The sequence below is a fragment of the Tachyglossus aculeatus genome, chromosome 12 (assembly GCF_015852505.1).
Source record: "Tachyglossus aculeatus isolate mTacAcu1 chromosome 12, mTacAcu1.pri, whole genome shotgun sequence".
NCBI lineage: Eukaryota > Metazoa > Chordata > Mammalia > Monotremata > Tachyglossidae > Tachyglossus > Tachyglossus aculeatus.
Window position 1 is genome coordinate 24,457,350 of NC_052077.1, and position 18,628 is coordinate 24,475,977.

An 18,628-nucleotide genomic window follows, 5' to 3' on the forward strand; every position below is an offset into this window, starting at 1 on the left:
GATTGATTGATTGTATATATGTATATATGTTTGTACATATTTCTCTATTTATTTATTTATTTTACTTGTACATATCTATTCTATTTATTTTATTTTGTTAGTATGGTGTTTGGTTTTGTCTCCCCCTTCTATGTGTATATGTTTGTACATATGTATTACTCTATTTATTTACTTTACTTGTACATTTCTATTCTATTTTATTTTGTCAGTGTGTTTGGTTTTGTCTCCCCCTTCTAGACTGTGAGCCCACTTGGGTAGGGACCGTCTCCGTATGTTGCCAGCTTGGACTTCCCAAGCGCTTAGTCCGGCGCTCTGCACACAGTGAGCGCTCAATAAATGTTTGATTGATTGATTGATTGTATATATGTATATATGTTTGTACATCTTTATTACTCTACTTGTACGTTTCTATTCTATTTATTTTATTTTGTCAGTGTGTTTGGTTTTGTCTCCCCCTTCTAGACTGTGAGCCCACTTGTTGGGTAGGGACCGCCTCCGTATGTTGCCAGCTTGGACTTCCCAAGCGCTTAGTCCAGCGCTCTGCACACAGTAAACGCTCAATAAATACGATTGATGATGATGGCAGTCTCTCTATGTTGCCAGCTTGGACTTCCCAAGTGCTTAGTCCAGTGCTCTGCACACAGTAAGCACTCAATAAATACGATTGATGATGATGATGATGATGATGACTGCCTCTCTATGTTGCCAGCTTGGACTTCCCAAGCGCTTAGTCCAGTGCTCTGCACACAGGAAGTGCTCAATAAATTCGATTGATGATGATGACTGTCTCTCTATGTTGCCAGCTTGTGCTTCCCAAGCGCTTAGTCCAGTGCTCTGCACACAGTAAGCGCTCAATAAATACGATTGATGATGATGACTGTCTCTCTATGTTGCCAGCTTGGACTTCCCAAGCGCTTAGTCCAGTGCTCTGCACACAGTAAGCGCTCAATAAATACGATTGATGATGATGACTGTCTCTCTATGTTGCCAGCTTGGACTTCCCAAGCGCTTAGTCCAGTGCTCTGCACACAGTAAGCGCTCAATAAATACGATTGATTGATTGATTGATTGATTGTATATATGTATATATATTTGTACATATTTATTATTTCTATTTATTTTACTTGTCCACATCTATTCTATTTATTTTATTTTGTCAGTATGTTTGGTTTTGTCTCCCCCGTCTAGACTGTGAGCCCACTTGTTGGGTAGGGACCGTCTCCGTATGTTGCCAGCTTGGACTTCCCAAGCGCTTAGTCCAGCGCTCTGCACACAGTAAGCGCTCAATAAATACGATTGATTGTATATATGTATATATATTTGTACATATTTACCACTCTACTTGTACATATCTATTCTATTTATTTTATTTTGTTAATATGTTTTGTTGTCTGTCTCCCCCTTCTAGACTGTGAGCCCACTTGTTGGGTAGGGACCGTCTCCCTATGTTGCCGACTTCCCAAGCGCTTAGTCCGGCGCTCCGCACACAGTAAGCGCTCGATAAATACGATTGATTGATTGATTGATTGATAAAGGCAGGCCGAGTTGGGGGGGGGGTTGGCTCCGCCCCCGGTGGGCCGGGCCCGCGCCGGCCCCGCCCCCGCCGCGGGGCTAAAAGGGCCGGCGAGGCGCGCACCGCCCATCCGCGCCGGTCCGCGCCCGGTCCGCGCCCGGTCCGCGCCCGGTCCGCAGGGGAGCCGCGCGCCCCCCCGGGATGAAGCCCCCCGCGCTGGAGGCGGGGGCCGTGCTGCTGGAGAAGCGGTCGGTGCCGGCCGGCGGCCGTCCGGAGGGCGGGGGGTCGGGCCTTAGCCGCCCCGCCCTCCTGCGGGGCGACGTCCTGGAGGTGGCCCGCACCCACCTGACCCACTACGGCATCTACCTGGGCGACGACCGGGTGGCCCACCTGATGCCCGACATCCTGCTGGCCCTCACGGAGGACCGGCGGCGGACGCAGAAGGTGGTGTCCAACCAGCGGCTCATCCTGGGCGTCCTGGGCAAGGTGGCCAGCGTCCGGGTGGACACGGTGGACGACTTCGCCTACGGCGCCGCCGTGCTGGTCAACCACCTGGACCGGGCGCTGGGCAAGCGGGCGCTGGCCAACGACGAGGTGGCCAGGAGGGCGGAGACGCTGCTGGGCATGACCTCCTACAGCCTGCTCTGGAACAACTGCGAGCACTTCGTCACCTACTGCAGATACGGGGCGCCCCACAGCCCCCAGGCCGACAAGGTACGGACCCCCCGACGCTTAGCGCCCTGCCCTGCTGCGCGGGGCTCGCCGCCTCCGGGAGGCCTTCCCACGCTCGCCCCCTGCCTTCCTCTCCCCCCCCCGCCATCCCCCTCATCTTACCTCCTTCCCTTCCACTTCCCCAGCGCTTAGTACAGTGCTCTGCACACAGTAAGCGCTCAATAAATACGATTGATTGATTCCCACACTCGCCCCCTTCCTTCCTCTCCCCCTCCTCCCCATCCCCCTCATCTTACCTCCTTCCCTTCCCTTCCCTTCTACTTCCCAAGCGCTTAGTACAGTGCTCTGCACACAGTAAGCGCTCAATAAATACGATTGACGACGACCTACTGCAGATACGGGGCGCCCAACAGCCCCCAGGCCGACAAGGTACGGCCGCCCCGACGCTTAGCGCGCTGCCCTGCTGCACGGAGCTCACCTCCTCCGGGAGGCCTTCCCACACTCGGCCCCTTCCTTCCTCTCCCCCTCCTCCCCATCTCCATCCCCCTCATCTTACCTCCTTCCCTTCCCCTTCCCTTCCCTCCCCTTCCTTCCCCTTCCCCTTCCTTTCCCTTCCCCTTCCTTCCCCTTCCCCTTCCTTCCCCTTCCTTCCCCTTCTCCTTCCTTCCCCTTCCCCTTCCCCTTCCTTCCCCTTCCCCTTCCTTCCCCTTCCCCCCTTCCTTCCCCTTCCCCTTCCTTCCCCTTCCCCTTCCTTCCCCTTCCCCTTCCCCCCTTCCTTCCCCTTCCTTCCCCTTCCCCTTCCCCTTCCCCTTCCCCTTCCTTCCCCTTCCTTCCCCTTCCCCTTCCCCTTCCCCTTCCTTCCCCTTCCTTCCCCTTCCCCTTCCCCTTCCCCAGCGCGTAATACAGTGCTCTGCACACAGTAAGCGCTCAATAAATACGATTGATTGATTCTCCACATCACCTGTATATATGGATATATGTTTGTACATATTTATTACTCTAGTACTTCCCAAGCGCTTAGTACAGTGCTCTGCACACAGTAAGCGCTCAATAAATACGACTGACGACGACGACGACGACCTACTGCAGATACGGGGCGCCCAACAGCCCCCTGGCCGACAAGGTACGGCCGCCCAAACGCTTAGTGCGCTGCCCTACTGCACGGAGCTCACCTCCTCCGGGAGGCCTTCCCCCACTCAGCCCCTTCCTTCCTCTCCCCCTCCTCCCCCTCTCCATCCTCCTCATCTTACCTCCTTCCCTTCCCCTTCCCCTTCCCTTCCCTTCCACTTCCCTTCCCTTCCCCTTCCCAAGCGCTTAGTACAGTGCTCTGCACACAGTAAGCGCTCAATAAATACGATTGATTGATTCCCCACATCACCTGTATATACGGATATATGTTTGTACATATTTATTACTCTAGTACTTCCCAAGCGCTTAGTACAGTGCTCTGCACACAGTAAGCGCTTAATAAATACGATTGATTGATTCCCCACATCACCTGTATATACGGATATATGTTTGTACATATTTTTTACTCTAGTACTTCCCAAGCGCTTAGTACAGTGCTCTGCACACAGTAAGCGCTCAATAAATACGATTGACGACGACCTACTGCCGATACGGGGCGCCCCACAGCCCCCAGGCCGACAAGGTACGGACGCCCCGACGCTTAGCGCGCTGCCCTGCTGCACGGAGCTCACCTCCTCCGGGAGGCCTTCCCACACTCGCCCCCTTCCTTCCTCTCCCCCTCCTCCCCCTCTGCATCCCCCTCATCTTACCTCCTTCCCCTTCCCCTCCCTTCCCTTCTACTTCCCCAGCGCTTAGTACAGTGCTCTGCACACAGTAAGCGCTCAATAAATACGATTGATTCCCCACATCACCTGTATATACGGATACATGTTTGTACAAGCGCTTAGTACAGTGCTCTGCACACAGTAAGCGCTCAATAAATACGATTGACGACGACCTACTGCAGATACGGGGCGCCCCACAGCCCCCAGGCCGACAAGGTACGGACGCCCCGACGCTTAGCGCCCTGCCCTGCTGCACGGGGCTCACCTCCTCCGGGAGGCCTTCCCACACTCGCCCCCTTCCTTCCTCTCCCCCTCCTTCCCCTCTCCATCCCCCTCATCTTACCTCCTTCCCTTCCCTTCCTTCCCTTCCTTCCCCTTCCTTCCCTTCCTTCCCCTTCCCCTCCCTTCCCCTTCCCCTTCCCCTCCCTTCCCCTTCCCCTCCCCCTCCCTTCCCCTTCCCCTCTCCCTTCCCCTCCCTTCCCCTCCCTTCCCCTTCCTTCCCCTTCCCCTCCCTTCCTTCCCCTTCCCCTTCCCCTCCCCCTCCCTTCCCCTCCCTTCCCCTCCCTTCCCCTTCCTTCCCCTTCCCCTTCCTTCCCCTTCCCCTCCCTTCCCCTTCCCCTCCCTTCCCCTTCCTTCCCCTTCCCCTTCCTTCCCCTCCCCTTCCCAAGCGCGTAATACAGTGCTCTGCACACAGTAAGCGCTCAATAAATACGATTGATTGATTCCCCACATCACCTGTATATACGGATATATGTTTGTACATATTTTTTACTCTAGTACTTCCCAAGCGCTTAGTACAGTGCTCTGCACACAGTAAGCGCGCAATAAATACGATTGACGACGACCTACTGCAGATACGGGGCGCCCAACAGCCCCCAGGCCGACAAGGTACGGCCGCCCGGACGCTTAGTGCGCTGCCCTACTGCACGGAGCTCACCTCCTCCGGGAGGCCTTCCCACACTCGCCCCCTTCCTTCCTCTCCCCCTCCTCCCCCTCTCCTCCCCCTCTCCATCCCCCTCATCTTACCTCCTTCCCTTCCCCTTCCCTTCCCCCTTCCCAAGCGCTTAGTACAGTGCTCTGCACACAGTAAGCGTTCAATAAATACGATTGACGATGACCTACTGCAGAGCGTGGCTCAGTGGAAAGAGCCCGGGCTTTGGAGTCAGAGGCCATGGGTTCAAATCCCGGCTCCGCCACTTGTCAGCTGTTTGACTTTGGGCAAGTCACTTCACTTCTCTGGGCCTCAGTTCCCTCATCTGTAAAATGGGGATGAAGACTGTGAGCCCCTAGTGGGACAACCTGATTACCTTGTATCTACCCCAGCGCTTAGAACAGTGCTTTGCACATAGTAAGCGCTTAACAAACACCAACATTATTATTATTATTATTATTATTATACGGGGCGCCCAACAGCCCCCAGGCCTACAAGGTACGGCCGCCCCGACGCTTAGCGCCCTGCCCTACTGCACGGAGCTCACCTCCTCCGGGAGGCCTTCCCACACTCGGCCCCTTCCTTCCTCTCCCCCCTCCTCCCCCTCTCCATCCCCCTCATCTTACCTCCTTCCCCTTCCCCTCCCTTCCCTTCCCTTCTACTTCCCCAGTGCTTAGTACAGTGCTCTGCACACAGTAAGCGCTCAATAAATACGATTGATTGATTCCCCACATCACCTGTATATACGGATATATGTTTGTACATATTTATTACTCTAGTACTTCCCAAGCGCTTAGTACAGTGCTCTGCACACAGTAAGCGCTCAATAAATACGATTGATTCCCCACATCACCTGTATATACGGATATATGTTTATACATATTTATTACTCTATTTAGTACTTCCCAAGCGCTTAGTACAGTGCTCTGCACACAGTAAGTGCTCAATAAATACGACTGACGACGACCTACTGCAGATACGGGGCGCCCAACAGCCCCCAGGCCGACAAGGTACGGCCGCCCAGATGCTTAGTGCGCTGCCCTACTGCACGGAGCTCACCTCCTCCGGGAGGCCTTCCCACACTCGGCCCCTTCCTTCCTCTCCTCCTCCTCCCCCTCTCCATCCCCCTCATCTTACCTCCTTCCCTTCCCTTCCACTTCCCAAGCGCTTAGTCCAGTGCTCTGCATCATCATCATCAATCGTATTTATTGAGCGCTTACTGTGTGCAGAGCACTGGACTAAGCGCTTGAGAAGTACAAATTGGCAACATATAGAGACAGTCCCTACCCAACAGTGGGCTCACAGTCTAAAAGGGGAAAAATAATGATGGTATTTGTTAAGTGCTTAGTATGTGCAAAGCACTGTTCTAAGCACTGGGGGGATACAAGGTGATCAGGTTGTCCCACATGGGGCTCTCAGTCTTAATCCCCATTTTACAGATGAGGGAACTGAGGCACAGAGAAGTTAAATGAGTTGCCCAAAGTCACACAGCTGACAAGTGGCAGAGCCGGGATTTGAACCCATGACCTCTGACTCCAAAGCCCGGGATCTTTCCACCGAGCCACGCTGCTGCACACAGTAAGCGCTCAATAAATACGATTGATTGATTCCCCACATCACCTGTATATATGGATATATGTTTGTACATATTTATTACTCTATTTAGTACTTCCTAAGCGCTTAGTACAGTGCTCTGCACACAGTAAGCGCTCAATACAATTGATGATGCTATCTATTCTATTTATTTTATTTTGTTAGTATGTTTGGTTTTGTTCTCTGTCTCCCCCTTTTAGACTGTGAGCGCACTGTTGGGTAGGGACTGCCTCTATATGTTGCCAACTTGGACTTCCTAAGTGCTTAGTACAGTGCTCTGCACACAGTAAGCGCTCAATAAATATGATTGATTGATTCCCCACAGCACCTGTATATATGGATATATGTTTGTACATATTTATTACTCTATTTACTAGTACGTATCTATTCTATTTATTTTATTTTGTTAGTATGTTTGGTTTTGTTCTCTGTCTCCCCCTTTTAGACTGTGAGCCCACTGTTGGGTAGGGACTGTCTCTATATGTTGCCAACTTGGACTTCCCAAGCGCTTAGTCCAGTGCTCTGCACACAGTAAGCGCTCAAGAAATACAATTGATTGATTGCCCCGCGAACGGGAACCGCTCCATAAGTAGGATGGGAGCAGCGTGGCTCAGTGGAAAGAGCCCGGGCTTTGGAATCAGACGTCAGGGGTTCAAATCCCGGCTCTGCCAATTGTCAGCTGTGTGACTTTGGGCAAGACACTTCACTTCTCTGGGCCTCAGTTCCCTCATCTGGAAAATGGGGATTAAGACCGTGAGCCCCACGTGGGACCACCTGATCACCTTGTATCCCCCCCCAGCGCTTAGAACAGTGCTTTGCACATAGTGAGCACTTAACAAATACCATCATTATTATTATTATTATGGGATGAGTGAGCGATTGGATAATAATAATGCTAATGGCATCTGCTAAGCACTTACTATGTGCAAAGCACCGCTCTAAGCGCCGGGGAGGTTACAAGGTGATCAGGTTTTCCCACGGGGGGCTCACAGTCTTCATCCCCACAATAATAATAATAACGATGGCATTTATTAAGCGCTTACTATGTGCAAAGCACTGTTCTAAGCGCTGGGGCAGATACAGGGTAATCAAGTTGTCCCACGTGGGGCTCACAGACTTAGTCCCCATTTTCCAGATGAGGTAACTGAGGCCCAGAGAAGTGAAGTGACTTGCCCAAAGTCACACAGCTGACAGTTGGCGGAGCTGGGATTTGAACCCCTGACCTCTGACTCCAAAGCCCGTGCTTTTTTCCACTGAGCCACGCTGCTTCTCTAATACGATGGGATGGGATGAGTGAATGATTGAGTTATAATAATAATAATGATGATGATATTTATTCAGCGCTTACTACGTGCAAAGCACTGTTCTAAGCGCTGGGGTAGATACAAGGTAATCAATTGTCCCACGTGGGGCTCAGACCTAATCCCCATTTTCCAGATGAGGTAACTGAGGCCCAGAGAAGTGACGTGACTTGCCCAAAGTCACGCAGCTGACAGTTGACAGAGCTGGGATTTGAACCCCTGACCTCTGACTCCAAAGCCCGTGCTCTTTCCACCGAGCCACGCTGCTTCTCCAATACGATGGGATGAATGAATGATTGAATAATAATAATAATGATGACATTTGTTAAGCGCTTACTATGTGCAAAGCACTGCTGTAAGCACTGGGGAGGTTACAAGATGACCAGGTTGTCCCACAGGGGGCTCACAGTCTTCATCCCCATTTTCCAGATGAGGTAACTGAGGCACAGAGAAGTGAAGTGACTTGCCCAAAGTCACACAGCTGACAGTTGGCGGAGCTGGGATTTGAACCCCTGACCTCTGACTCCAAAGCCCGTGCTCTTTCCACCGAGCCACGCTGCTTCTCTAATACGATGGGATGGGATGAGTGAATGATTGAAGAATAATAATAATGATGATGACATTTGTTAAGCACTTACAGTGTGCAAAGCACTGTTCCGAGCGCTGGGGAGGTTACAAGGTGATCAGGTTGTCCCACGGAGGGGGCTCACAGTCTTCATCCCTGTTTTACAGATGAGGTCCCTGAGGCCCAGAGAAGGTGAGTGACTCGCCCAAAGTCACACAGCTGACAGTTGGCAGAGCTGGTATTCGAACCCGTGACCTCTGACTCCAAAGCCCGGGCTCTTTCCACCGAGCCACGCTGCTTCTCACCCTCGCCCGCCCGCCACCCCGGGGGGGCCGGGATGGAGGGAAAGGGCTGCGACAATCACCCTTGAAGCTCCACGGAAGGCTCACCTCCTCCAGGAGGCCTTCCGGGACTAAGCCCCCCTTTCCTCAGCTCCCCACTCGACCCCTTTGCCCTAGAGAAGGAGCAGGGCCTAGCGACAAGAGCCCGGGCTTGGGAAACAGATCGGGTCGTGGGTTCAATCAATCAATCGTATTTATTGAGCGCTTACTGTGTGCAGAGCACTGTACTAAGCGCTTGGGAAGTACAAGTTGGCAGCATATAGAGACGGTCCCTACCCAACAGTGGGCTCACAGTAGAGAAGCAGCGTGGCTCAGTGGAAAGAGCACGGGCTTTGGAGTCAGAGGTCGTGGGTTCAAATCCCTACTCTGCCTATTGTCAGCTGCGTGACTTTGGGCAAGTCACTTCACTTCTCTGTTCCCTCATCTGTAAAATGATGATTAAAACTGTGAGCCCCCATGGGACAATCTGATCACCTTATAACCCCCCCAGTGCTTAGAAAAGTGCTTTGCACATAGTAAGCGCTTAATAAATGTCATCATCATTATTATTATTAGAAGGGGGAGACAGAGAACAAAACCAAACATATTAACAAAATAAGGGTTCTAATGTCGGCCCCACCGCTTGTCTGCTGTGTGACCTTGGGCAAGTCCCTTCACTTCTCTGGGCCTCACCTCATCTGTAAAAGGGGGAGTGAGACGGTCAGCCCCGCGTGGGACAATCTGATGACCTTTGGTTTACCCCAGCGCTTAGAACAGTGCTTGGCACATAGTAAACACTTAGCAAATATCATCATTAGTATTATCATTACCTCCCCTCCCCGCCTCATAGCACTTTTGTGTTTATGTACGTATCTGTAGTTCTGTTTATTTATATTAATGCCTGTTTACTTCTGAGACTGTGAGCCCATTGTGGGCAGGGATTGTCTCTACATAATAATAATAATAATAATGGTGTTTATTAAGCGCTTACTATGTGCAAAGCACTGTTATAAGCGCAGGGGAGGTTACAAGGTGATCAGGTTGTCCCACGGGGCGCTCACAGCTGAATTGTACTTCCCAAGCGCTTAGTACAGTGCTCTGCACATAGTAAGTGCTCAATAAAGACGGTTGCACGAATGAAAGAATATCTCCAATTCCGTTGATTTCTGGTGATGCCCGTGTACTTGTTTTGATGTCTGTCTCCCCCGTTTCTAGACTGTGAGTGCGTTGTGGGCAGGGATTATCTCTATTGCTGTATTGTACTTTCCAAGCGCTTAGTACAGTGCTCTGCACACAGTAAGCGCTCAATAAAGACAAATGAGTGAGTCAAACCCTCCCGGACCGCGCCTTATTCGTTTAGAGCCGTGAGCGTCACTCGGAGGGAACCGACAGGGACCCACGCCGCGCTCGTCCGCTTCCCCGCATTTGTGTGTCTGTGTGTGTTTGTGTCTAAGTGCGCAAGGGGTTGCGGGCTCTGTGAAGAAAGGACAGTTTAGCCCTAAAAAAACCGTGGCGTGGTGGATAGAGCACGGGCCTGGGAGTCGGAAGGTCATGGATTCTAATCCTCCCGTTTGCTGTGTGACCTTGGACGAGTCACTTCACTTCTCAGGGCCTCTGTTCGTCATCAGTGCTCTGCACACAGAAAGCGCTCAATAAATACGATTGAATGAATCTGCACAATGGGCATTAGGACTGTGAGCCCCACGTGGGACAGGTACTGTGTCCAACCCTATTTACCTGTCAGTGCTTAGTGTAGTGCCAGGCTTAACATCCTCATCAATCGTATTTATTGAGCGCTTACTGTGTGCAGAGCACTGTACTAAGCGCTTGGGAAGTTCAAGTTGGCAACATATAGAGACAGTCCCTACCCAGCAGTGGGCTCACAGTCTAAAAGGGGGAGACAGAGAACGAAACTAAACATAGTAACAAAATAAAATAAATAGAATAGATATGTACAAGTAAAATAAATAAATACCACAATTATCATTATAAAAAACAATACCAAAAAAACTCCCATGACTTAGAGGAAGACTCAAATAGCTTCCCTTTAGCGAGCTGCACTGAATCTTTTAACTTAGGCTTCCAACCCCACTCTGATACGAAGGGGTAGCATCTTCCCTGGGATTTAAGGTTCCATCCCCGGGGTTTGTAATTCTCCTGTTTCAGGTAGAGCATCCTTTACCCATTAGCCTGAAAACCGGGGAAGCAATTCCCACTCTCTTAGGTCAAGCGTCGACAGGGCTTTCGAACTTCCAACTTGGAGACGGAAAGACTCGAGGCCCGGAATTCGTAAACCTCGCAGACTTGTCCGAGCCAAGGCTCTAGAATGACTTTCTAAAATACTTCTTGGTCCTCCTTAGAATTTAGGACTGTAAGACAATTAGTAACTAAGGTGAGGGAACAAAATCTGTCATGAAGCTGCGCCTGCTTATTCACACTTTATGGCATAATTAATCACTGAAACTGGAAAATTCCTGTGAGTAAATAGGTGTCTGGAATAACCATGGGCGTAAAACGAGTGACCCTTTCTGGTTTGGATTTTGATTACTTAAAGCACCTGGACGGTTGTGGCTAGCGAGTATCCGTTTTCAAAAGCTTGATTCCGGAGTTGTTTGCCTTAATTTGACACTTTTTGAGGAGCCAGTCCAGGTTTATTTCTGGAATGGGAATTGTGTGTGTTCCGTTCTAGTCCCATAAAATTCAGAGGTCAAGCAGGATTTTCAGAATGCAGTGCTTCGCCTACGGTGTTAACTTCAAGTAGCTGTTCCTTTATTGTAGCAAAATACATCTCTTTAAAAGTCAACCAATCTCTTTTGGCTACTTTGAAAAATACGAGACCCAGTGGTAACTTTTAATTTACGGTAAAAATTAATGAATTCATTGGGTGCCTTATTTAGCTTATAATAGGCAGAACCTGGAAAGGATATAGCATCTTTTCCAAATAAAGGAGTGGCACAGTTGCAACATTGTGCAAAGAATCAGGTCTCACAGCAGCACACTCTAGGGCAGTTCACCAAGCTTAGCGTCCTGGCCCCAAAAGTGTACAAAAGGAAATACGTCAGTTTTATTTAGGAACCAAGTAAGTCACTTCTCAGAGGAAAAACAGTACTTCTCTCTGGTAATTAGGAGTTACCCTTTCGTGGCACACAGCACTGTGTATAAAACTCTGTATGGGAACAGAGAAAGTGCTATTTCTCTGCCTGTGTCTCCCTCCTTTTTAAAAAGAAGTAAAATATTTAATCTGCATGAATTACCCATGGAGTTCCTTTTCATCACTGAAATGTCTGCCAGGTTTTACAGAGGCAGAGAAGTTGTATAATTGCTGTTATTGCCTAGCACCTCCAGTCTAATTGAGTTTGTTTTTTTTCTGTACACGCAGTCTGAATAATCTAACAAATAATTTGGCTGGCAGCTAGGCTGTGTTGAAAAGAAAAATCTTAACGTACCTTAAATTTTACAGTTCCAGATATAGGAGCTGTGCTCTCTGAGAAGTAGGTCACTGGTACTGAAGGAGGCCTGGTTTCCAGGCTTGGAGCTACTGTATGTTTGCACTGCAGTTAACAGAATACTAACACTCATTATTGTCTGCTTGTCCTGGAGTATTCTGGCTTTTCCCCCCACCCCTACAGAACGACAGAAGTCACTTTGATTGCAAATGCCTTGTATTATCAGGGCATATTTGTGTGCTCCTGATAGAAAGAGGATAAGAATAATAAAGTTTTGGTTATTTTTTTCCCCTAGATTGATTCTACTAAAGAGCTTTTATATTTAAACGTAGTGCTAATCCTAAATATTATTAGAACGTTGGTGCCTCATCAAATGTTACTTTAAGTGTTGAGGTTTTGGAATGAACATAAATGACGTTTATAAAATTCTTTAGTATTTCTTGCGCTATTTCTATTCTGGTACTTAGATAACCTCTGAAGTTATCTTCCTGGATAAACTGTAGTACTTTTTCTTGAACTAGAATATTTTACTGTGTTACTGGATGAAGGTACATTTCTTACACAAGAGTAAATTTTTTACTAAGGAAAAAAATTCAGACATTTCTGTCCTGGAGCCTAAATCGACCACTGTCGCCAATCAAGTTATCCCTATGCTCACTTTTTTTTCTTTTTTTTTTTTTTTTTTAGCAGTCTTACCGGGCAAGGAAGGAAAACTATGTTGAAAATATACTACAGGGCTAAGTGTTTGTATCAAGATATTTTTTCATTTCAAAACTGCAAACATTTCATTGTCCAGTCTTGTCTCTTAAATGGGCAAATAACACTTTTGGAGCTCCCTTAGGATTTGCTGCACTAAATTACCTTTAAAAAATTGTGACTTGGATAATCTGCACTGCATTCCTAACTTCCTACTTGATTTTTAGGATTTAAGATGTTCAGGTGACAGCAGCTTTTCTTCTGTCTCCCTCTCTCCCAACTGTAAGAGGTGCTTTCTTTAAGTCCTAAATTCTTCTTACCAGGCAGAACACAGAAATCTTCCTCTAGACTGCAAGCTCGTTGTGGACAGGGAAAATGTCTGTTATTGGTCATTCATTCAGTCATATTTATTGAGTGCTTAATCTGTGCAAAGCGCTTGGGAGAGTACAACAGACACATTCTCTGCCTCCAGTGAGCTCACAGTCTTTGTATTCTCCCAAGCACTTAATGCAGCACTCTGCACAGAGTAAGCACTCAGTAAATATGATTCATTAACCATTTTAATTCTCTATCTTTATCTTCACCTGAGGGGAGGGTCATATGATTGAATTCAACAATAAATTTGGTCACACCGCATGACTCCATCTGATTAGTCTGGAGTGGCAACCGGACCTGGGCTTTTTGTATCACAAAGAAATAGATTTCTTAGTCAGTCAGTGGTATTTGAGTCTTACTGTGTGCTGAGCACTGTACTAAGCGCTTGAGAGAGCACAGTACAGTAGAGTTGGTAGACAAGGTTCCCAGCCCACAAGGGGTTTACAGTCTAGAGAGAGCATACACGGAATCACTTTCAGTGCTAACAATCACTTCTAATGCTAGTAACACCGGTGGAGGTATGCTTGTTACTTGTGTATATAAATGTATGTGTCGATGAACTCACACACTCTGTAGTTGCTAAAATAGGGTTGCAGCACTTTTTTAAAAATTTCTGAAGTTCACATTGATCATATAGTAGCTGCTGATGTGTCTTTCATGAGGCCTTGTTTCATTTCCAAATTCGACTGCCACCCTTTTCTCCAGCAGCTACATCCGTAGTTTCATTAATGAGGAAGTAAATCTAATGGCTGTGAGACTGAGAGGAAGGGAATGTTGTATTCCTGTAAGCCCACCTGCCACCATAAACTTTGGGTAGATTTACTTATGTCCCATTTACTTCTTTTATGCCGGTGCCCTCAGATAATATTTAAGCTGTTGTTTTAGAATTCGTTGTCTGTGATGTACATGCAAAGCCATGCTGCATTCTTTAATAGAGGTACTCGTTATGAAAGTTAATTCATAATACCTCTATCACTGTCCAAAGGATGACTAGCATCTAGTTTCCTACCCTCTCCCCGCCTTTTTTTGTTTATGGTATTTAAGCACTTACTATGTGTTGAGCACTGTTCTATGTGCTGGGGTAGATACAAATTAATTAGGTTGGACACAGTCCCTGTCTTGCATGGGGCTCACAGCCTAAGTAGGAGGGAGAACAGGTATCCCCTTTTTACAGGTGAGGAAACTGAAACACAGAGAAATGAAGTGTCTTGCCTAAGGTCACAAAGCAAGCGACTGGCAGAGCCAGGAGTAGAACGCAGGTCTTTCCAACTTCCAGGCCCTTGCTGTCTCCATTAGGCCATGTTGCTTCTCCTTCAAGATAGAGATCAAACCATAGGAAAATTGTACGGTTATATTACTCAGCTTTTAAAAAATTTTCAATATGCAAAATCATTCTAATTACAAACATGATTTTCTGCTTTATTTTGCAGTTTTGCGAGAATGTGAAGACAATTATTCGTGATCAGAGAAGTGTTCTCGCTTCAGCAATCCTGGGATTGGCATCAATAGTCTATCTGGGCTTGGCTCCCTATACAACCCTTCCTGCAATCTTTATTCCATTTTGCTTATGGATGGCTGGCTAACTGTGCAATCCAGTGTCTCTGTGTATCTTCTAAACAAATGTTATATTTCTAGAGCACAAACCTGAATAAGCATTATATATATAAAAAAGTGACCTGTAGCATTGTGTTCTGGATAAAGATGTGATTAAAAATCACACAGAGTGCTTACTGTGTAAGCCCAAGAGCCAGACTTTCTGAATGTTTTCAGGCAGTTAAGGTTTTAAAGCACCTTCCAGATCCTGGGAACATGAAACACGGTCAAATGCTGAGACGGCCAGTACTGCAAAACCATTTCTTGATATTTCGGTCACTTGTGACATTTTGTGAGATTTTTGTCCATGTTCTATTTTGTGGGCATGCGAGAATTAGGAGATTAAAATGTTCAAATCAGGGGGGTGGAAATGTCGATGTAGCTTTAAAAAGATGTAAAAAAAATGTAACTAATAGTGCAGATTATTAGAATGGGACTGAATAGTGAACATGAAAGCATTTCCATTCAAATGGAAATGTGCATATGTTTTTATTTAGTGATTAGCAAAACTAATTACTAAACATCCTGTTTTGAATCTCAACTCCTATTTGCTGGGGTGGAAACTCTTCTTTTTTTGTTCCAGGAATTTAACTTTGTCAGTAACTGCTTCAGATACAAATCAAGTGAACTGAAGTTGTTCAGAAAATTTCTAAACCATTTCATTGCAAAAACACCTACTAACATCATGAATAACTTGATTTAGGTTAGTGGAAGAGAAATCTGCAGCTCATTACCAATTTTTTTTCTATGTTAAGTGTCACTGCGGTCAATTTAAATCACTGTGGGGGAGGTTGGAAGATGTAGGACTCAAATAATTGGTTGGTAAGAAGGTTTAAAAAACATGTCTTAAAGAGAAGATTGGAAAAAAAGGCCAATTTAGTTCATCTCTTGTTCATAATTGAACCAACATGACGTTATAAAGCATGGTGAGAAGTGCAGAAACGTTTTGGAATAGCAGCTTCTTTCAACACTAAGAATAATCTGTATTTAAAGTTTTGTCTTTTGGAGAGCTATTTCACGTGCATACCATTGAATGGCATATTATCAGAGGATTTTTTTTGTGCTGTGTAATTAAAAACAAATTTTCTTGCATATACTAACCTTTCTACTCAGGTGTTTCTCTTCCTATGTCTAAATGTTTTGTATGGTTAACATACTTCTAAGGAGCCCCCGCAACAACAGGTAAATTTCAAATTAGTCTAGAATATATATATATATAAAATGTGATTATTAGGGTTGTCTTTTAAAATGTTTCACATATATAACTAATGCCCATAAAATGATCACACATTACCAATTAGTGTTAGAAAATCCAAGATGAAGATATCGTTGTCCACTTTACTGTGGATGAAAATTGGAGGTATTAAGACAAGAACTCAATACATCTTGGCCAAACAATTAAGCACTAAAGTAAGATTAGAATAACGGATCCTCTTGCATTTCAAGGATGCTTTTTTGAAGAATTAGAAATATTTAGTTTGCCATCAATCATGCTACTAAGTTGAGAGGTGGGTCTCAGGTTTGTCAATGAGTATAATTTTGAAGGCTGACAAGTGCAATTGGTATTTTGTTTCCAAGTACACATTCACTTGCCTACAACAGCTACAGAAGTTCTGCAAGCTTTAAAAGTGTTCACACCACAGGCCAGTTGCTGTGGGTATGCCTAGCATTTAAAATTATTTTTAATCTGAAATGCTTATTATGAACAACACCTGCTTACAAGGAAGTTAGTAGGTGTTGGGTTTTTTTTTTTACAATTATGTAGAGTATATCATAACTGTAGCAATTAATATGTATAATAAATTCATTAAAACATTTGGTGTCCTTATTTATAAGCAGTCCCTTTTGCACAGAAACAGTTGAACTCATGACAAGTTTAAAGAAAGTGAACCCCAATTTTTCTTGAGCCTAATTTACTCCCTGGATGCAAGGCACTTTAAGAGGAAATCTAATTTTCATATTAGTAAGTAAAGCAACAGTAAGTCACTGGTACATGGCTACTCGTAGAGTTTTTTTTTCCTCTAGATTTAAAAGTTTTTAATTTTTTTGGCAATGTATAAATTAAAAGGAGAATGCCTGGCTGTTTCAAAATGAGATGCACAGCGGGTATCATTAAATCTAAAGAAGATAAGTAGTCAATAGTATTTATTGAGTTCCTACTGTGCACAAAGCATGTAGAAGTAAAACATGGGGTTCCTGCCCTCAAGGATTTTACAACTTGGTGGGATGCTGTCATCTATGTCCACTGAGGTGCCAGTAGGAGGGAAATGAACTTAAATTAAAGCTCTCTCTAGCTCTGACTTCTCTTCTGATCTGCAGTCCCACATCTCACATCACTCTACTTAATGGGAAAGCAGCATGGTTTAGGGAAAGAGCATGGGCTTAGGAGGCAGAGGTCGTGGGTTCTAATCCCGGCTCCACCACTTATCAGCCATGTGACCTTGGGCAAGTCACTTCACTTCTCTGTGCCTCAGTTACCTCCTCTGTAAAATGAGGATTAAGACTGTCCCCCACATGGCACAACCTGCTTATGTTGTACCTGCCCCAGCGCTTAGAACAGTGCTTAACAAATACCATAATTATAGTTATTTTCTCCTTCTACAACTTGGGTGTCCTGCTTGTACCCTGAACTTGAGGTGACAAAAGGGGAACTTATTTTTTCCCCCGAAGTCACTCCCCATCCCGACTTTCCACCTTCAAGCGGTGGTAGCACCACCATCCTCCCTACCCCAGAAGCCTGCATCCTTGGAATCTTTTATGTGTTTTGTGTGTATAATAATATTCTTGACTGTGAGCCCACTGTTGGGTAGGGACCGTCTCTATATGTTGCCAACTTGTACTTCCCAAGCGCTTAGTACAGTGCTCTGCACACAGTAAGCACTCAATACATACGATTGAATGAATGAATTCATAATGTTGGTATTTGTTAAGCACTTACTATGTGCCAAGCACTGTTCTAATCACTGGGGGTGATACAAGGTAATCAAGGTTGTTCCACAAGGGGCTCACAGTCTTAAACCCCATTTTACAGATGAGGGAACTGAGGCACAGAGAACTGAAGTGACTTGTCCAGAGTCACACAGCTGACAAGTGGCGGAGGCGGGATTAGAACCCACAACCTCTGACTCCCAAGCCCGGGCTCTTGCCACTGAAGCCATTCTGCTTCTCTATGTATCCATGTGTTTTGTGCACACTAGCAACTCAAAAAAATGTTATTGGTGATAAGGTCTTCAATCAGTAAATTGTAATCAGTCATTTATTGAGCACTTACTGTGTGCTGAACACTATACTAAGCACTTGGAAGAGTACAATATAACAGTTGGTAGACAAATCCCTTGCACACAAAGAGAGTAGATCTTCCTCACAAAACCCTTAACCAGACCAAAAATTCCAGTTCCTTTAATCTTTCCTCTTAGAATCTGTTTCTTAACCATTAATTATATGTGATATACTCTGAATTTTCTCTAATTTTCTACTTTTAGAATGGAATGACTAAAATTGAATCCCAGTTCTCTAAAAGGAATCTAATTTATTTCAATTATACAGGCAGGGTTGCTTCCTTGGTCTAGCATGCTATACTCCTGCTGTTGATAATAATAATAATAATAATGATGGTATTTGTTAAGTGCTTACTATGTGCAAAGCACTGTTCTAAGCGCTGGGGAGGTTACAAGGTGAACAGGTTGTCCCACGGGGGGCTCACAGTTTTAATCCCCATTTTACAGTTGAGGTAACTGAGGCACAGAGAAGTTAAGTGACTAGCCCAAAGTCACACAACTGATGGCAGAGCGGGGATTTGAACCCGTGACCTCTGACTCCAAAGCCTGTCC

General features: G+C 46.2%; 1 protein-coding gene across 1 annotated transcript; it reads left to right on the top strand.

Moving 5' to 3' along the window:
• Window positions 1-1,714: 1,714 nt before the first annotated feature.
• LRAT (lecithin retinol acyltransferase) lies at window positions 1,715-15,189 on the top strand. The gene is made up of 2 exons (XM_038755165.1): window positions 1,715-2,227; window positions 14,636-15,189. The coding sequence occupies exons 1-2, from the start codon at window positions 1,715-1,717 to the stop codon at window positions 14,786-14,788; spliced, it is 666 nt and encodes a 221-aa protein (XP_038611093.1). The 3' UTR covers window positions 14,789-15,189.
• The last annotated feature ends 3,439 nt before the right edge of the window (window positions 15,190-18,628 follow it).

Coding starts and splice junctions, on each gene's coding strand:
- LRAT (XM_038755165.1), top strand. CDS start 1,715: ATGAAGCCCCCCGCGCTGGAGGCGGGGGCCGTGCTGCTGGAGAAGCGG. Junction 2,228..14,635: donor ACAGCCCCCAGGCCGACAAG/GTACGGACCCCC, acceptor TTTATTTTGCAG/TTTTGCGAGAATGTGAAGAC.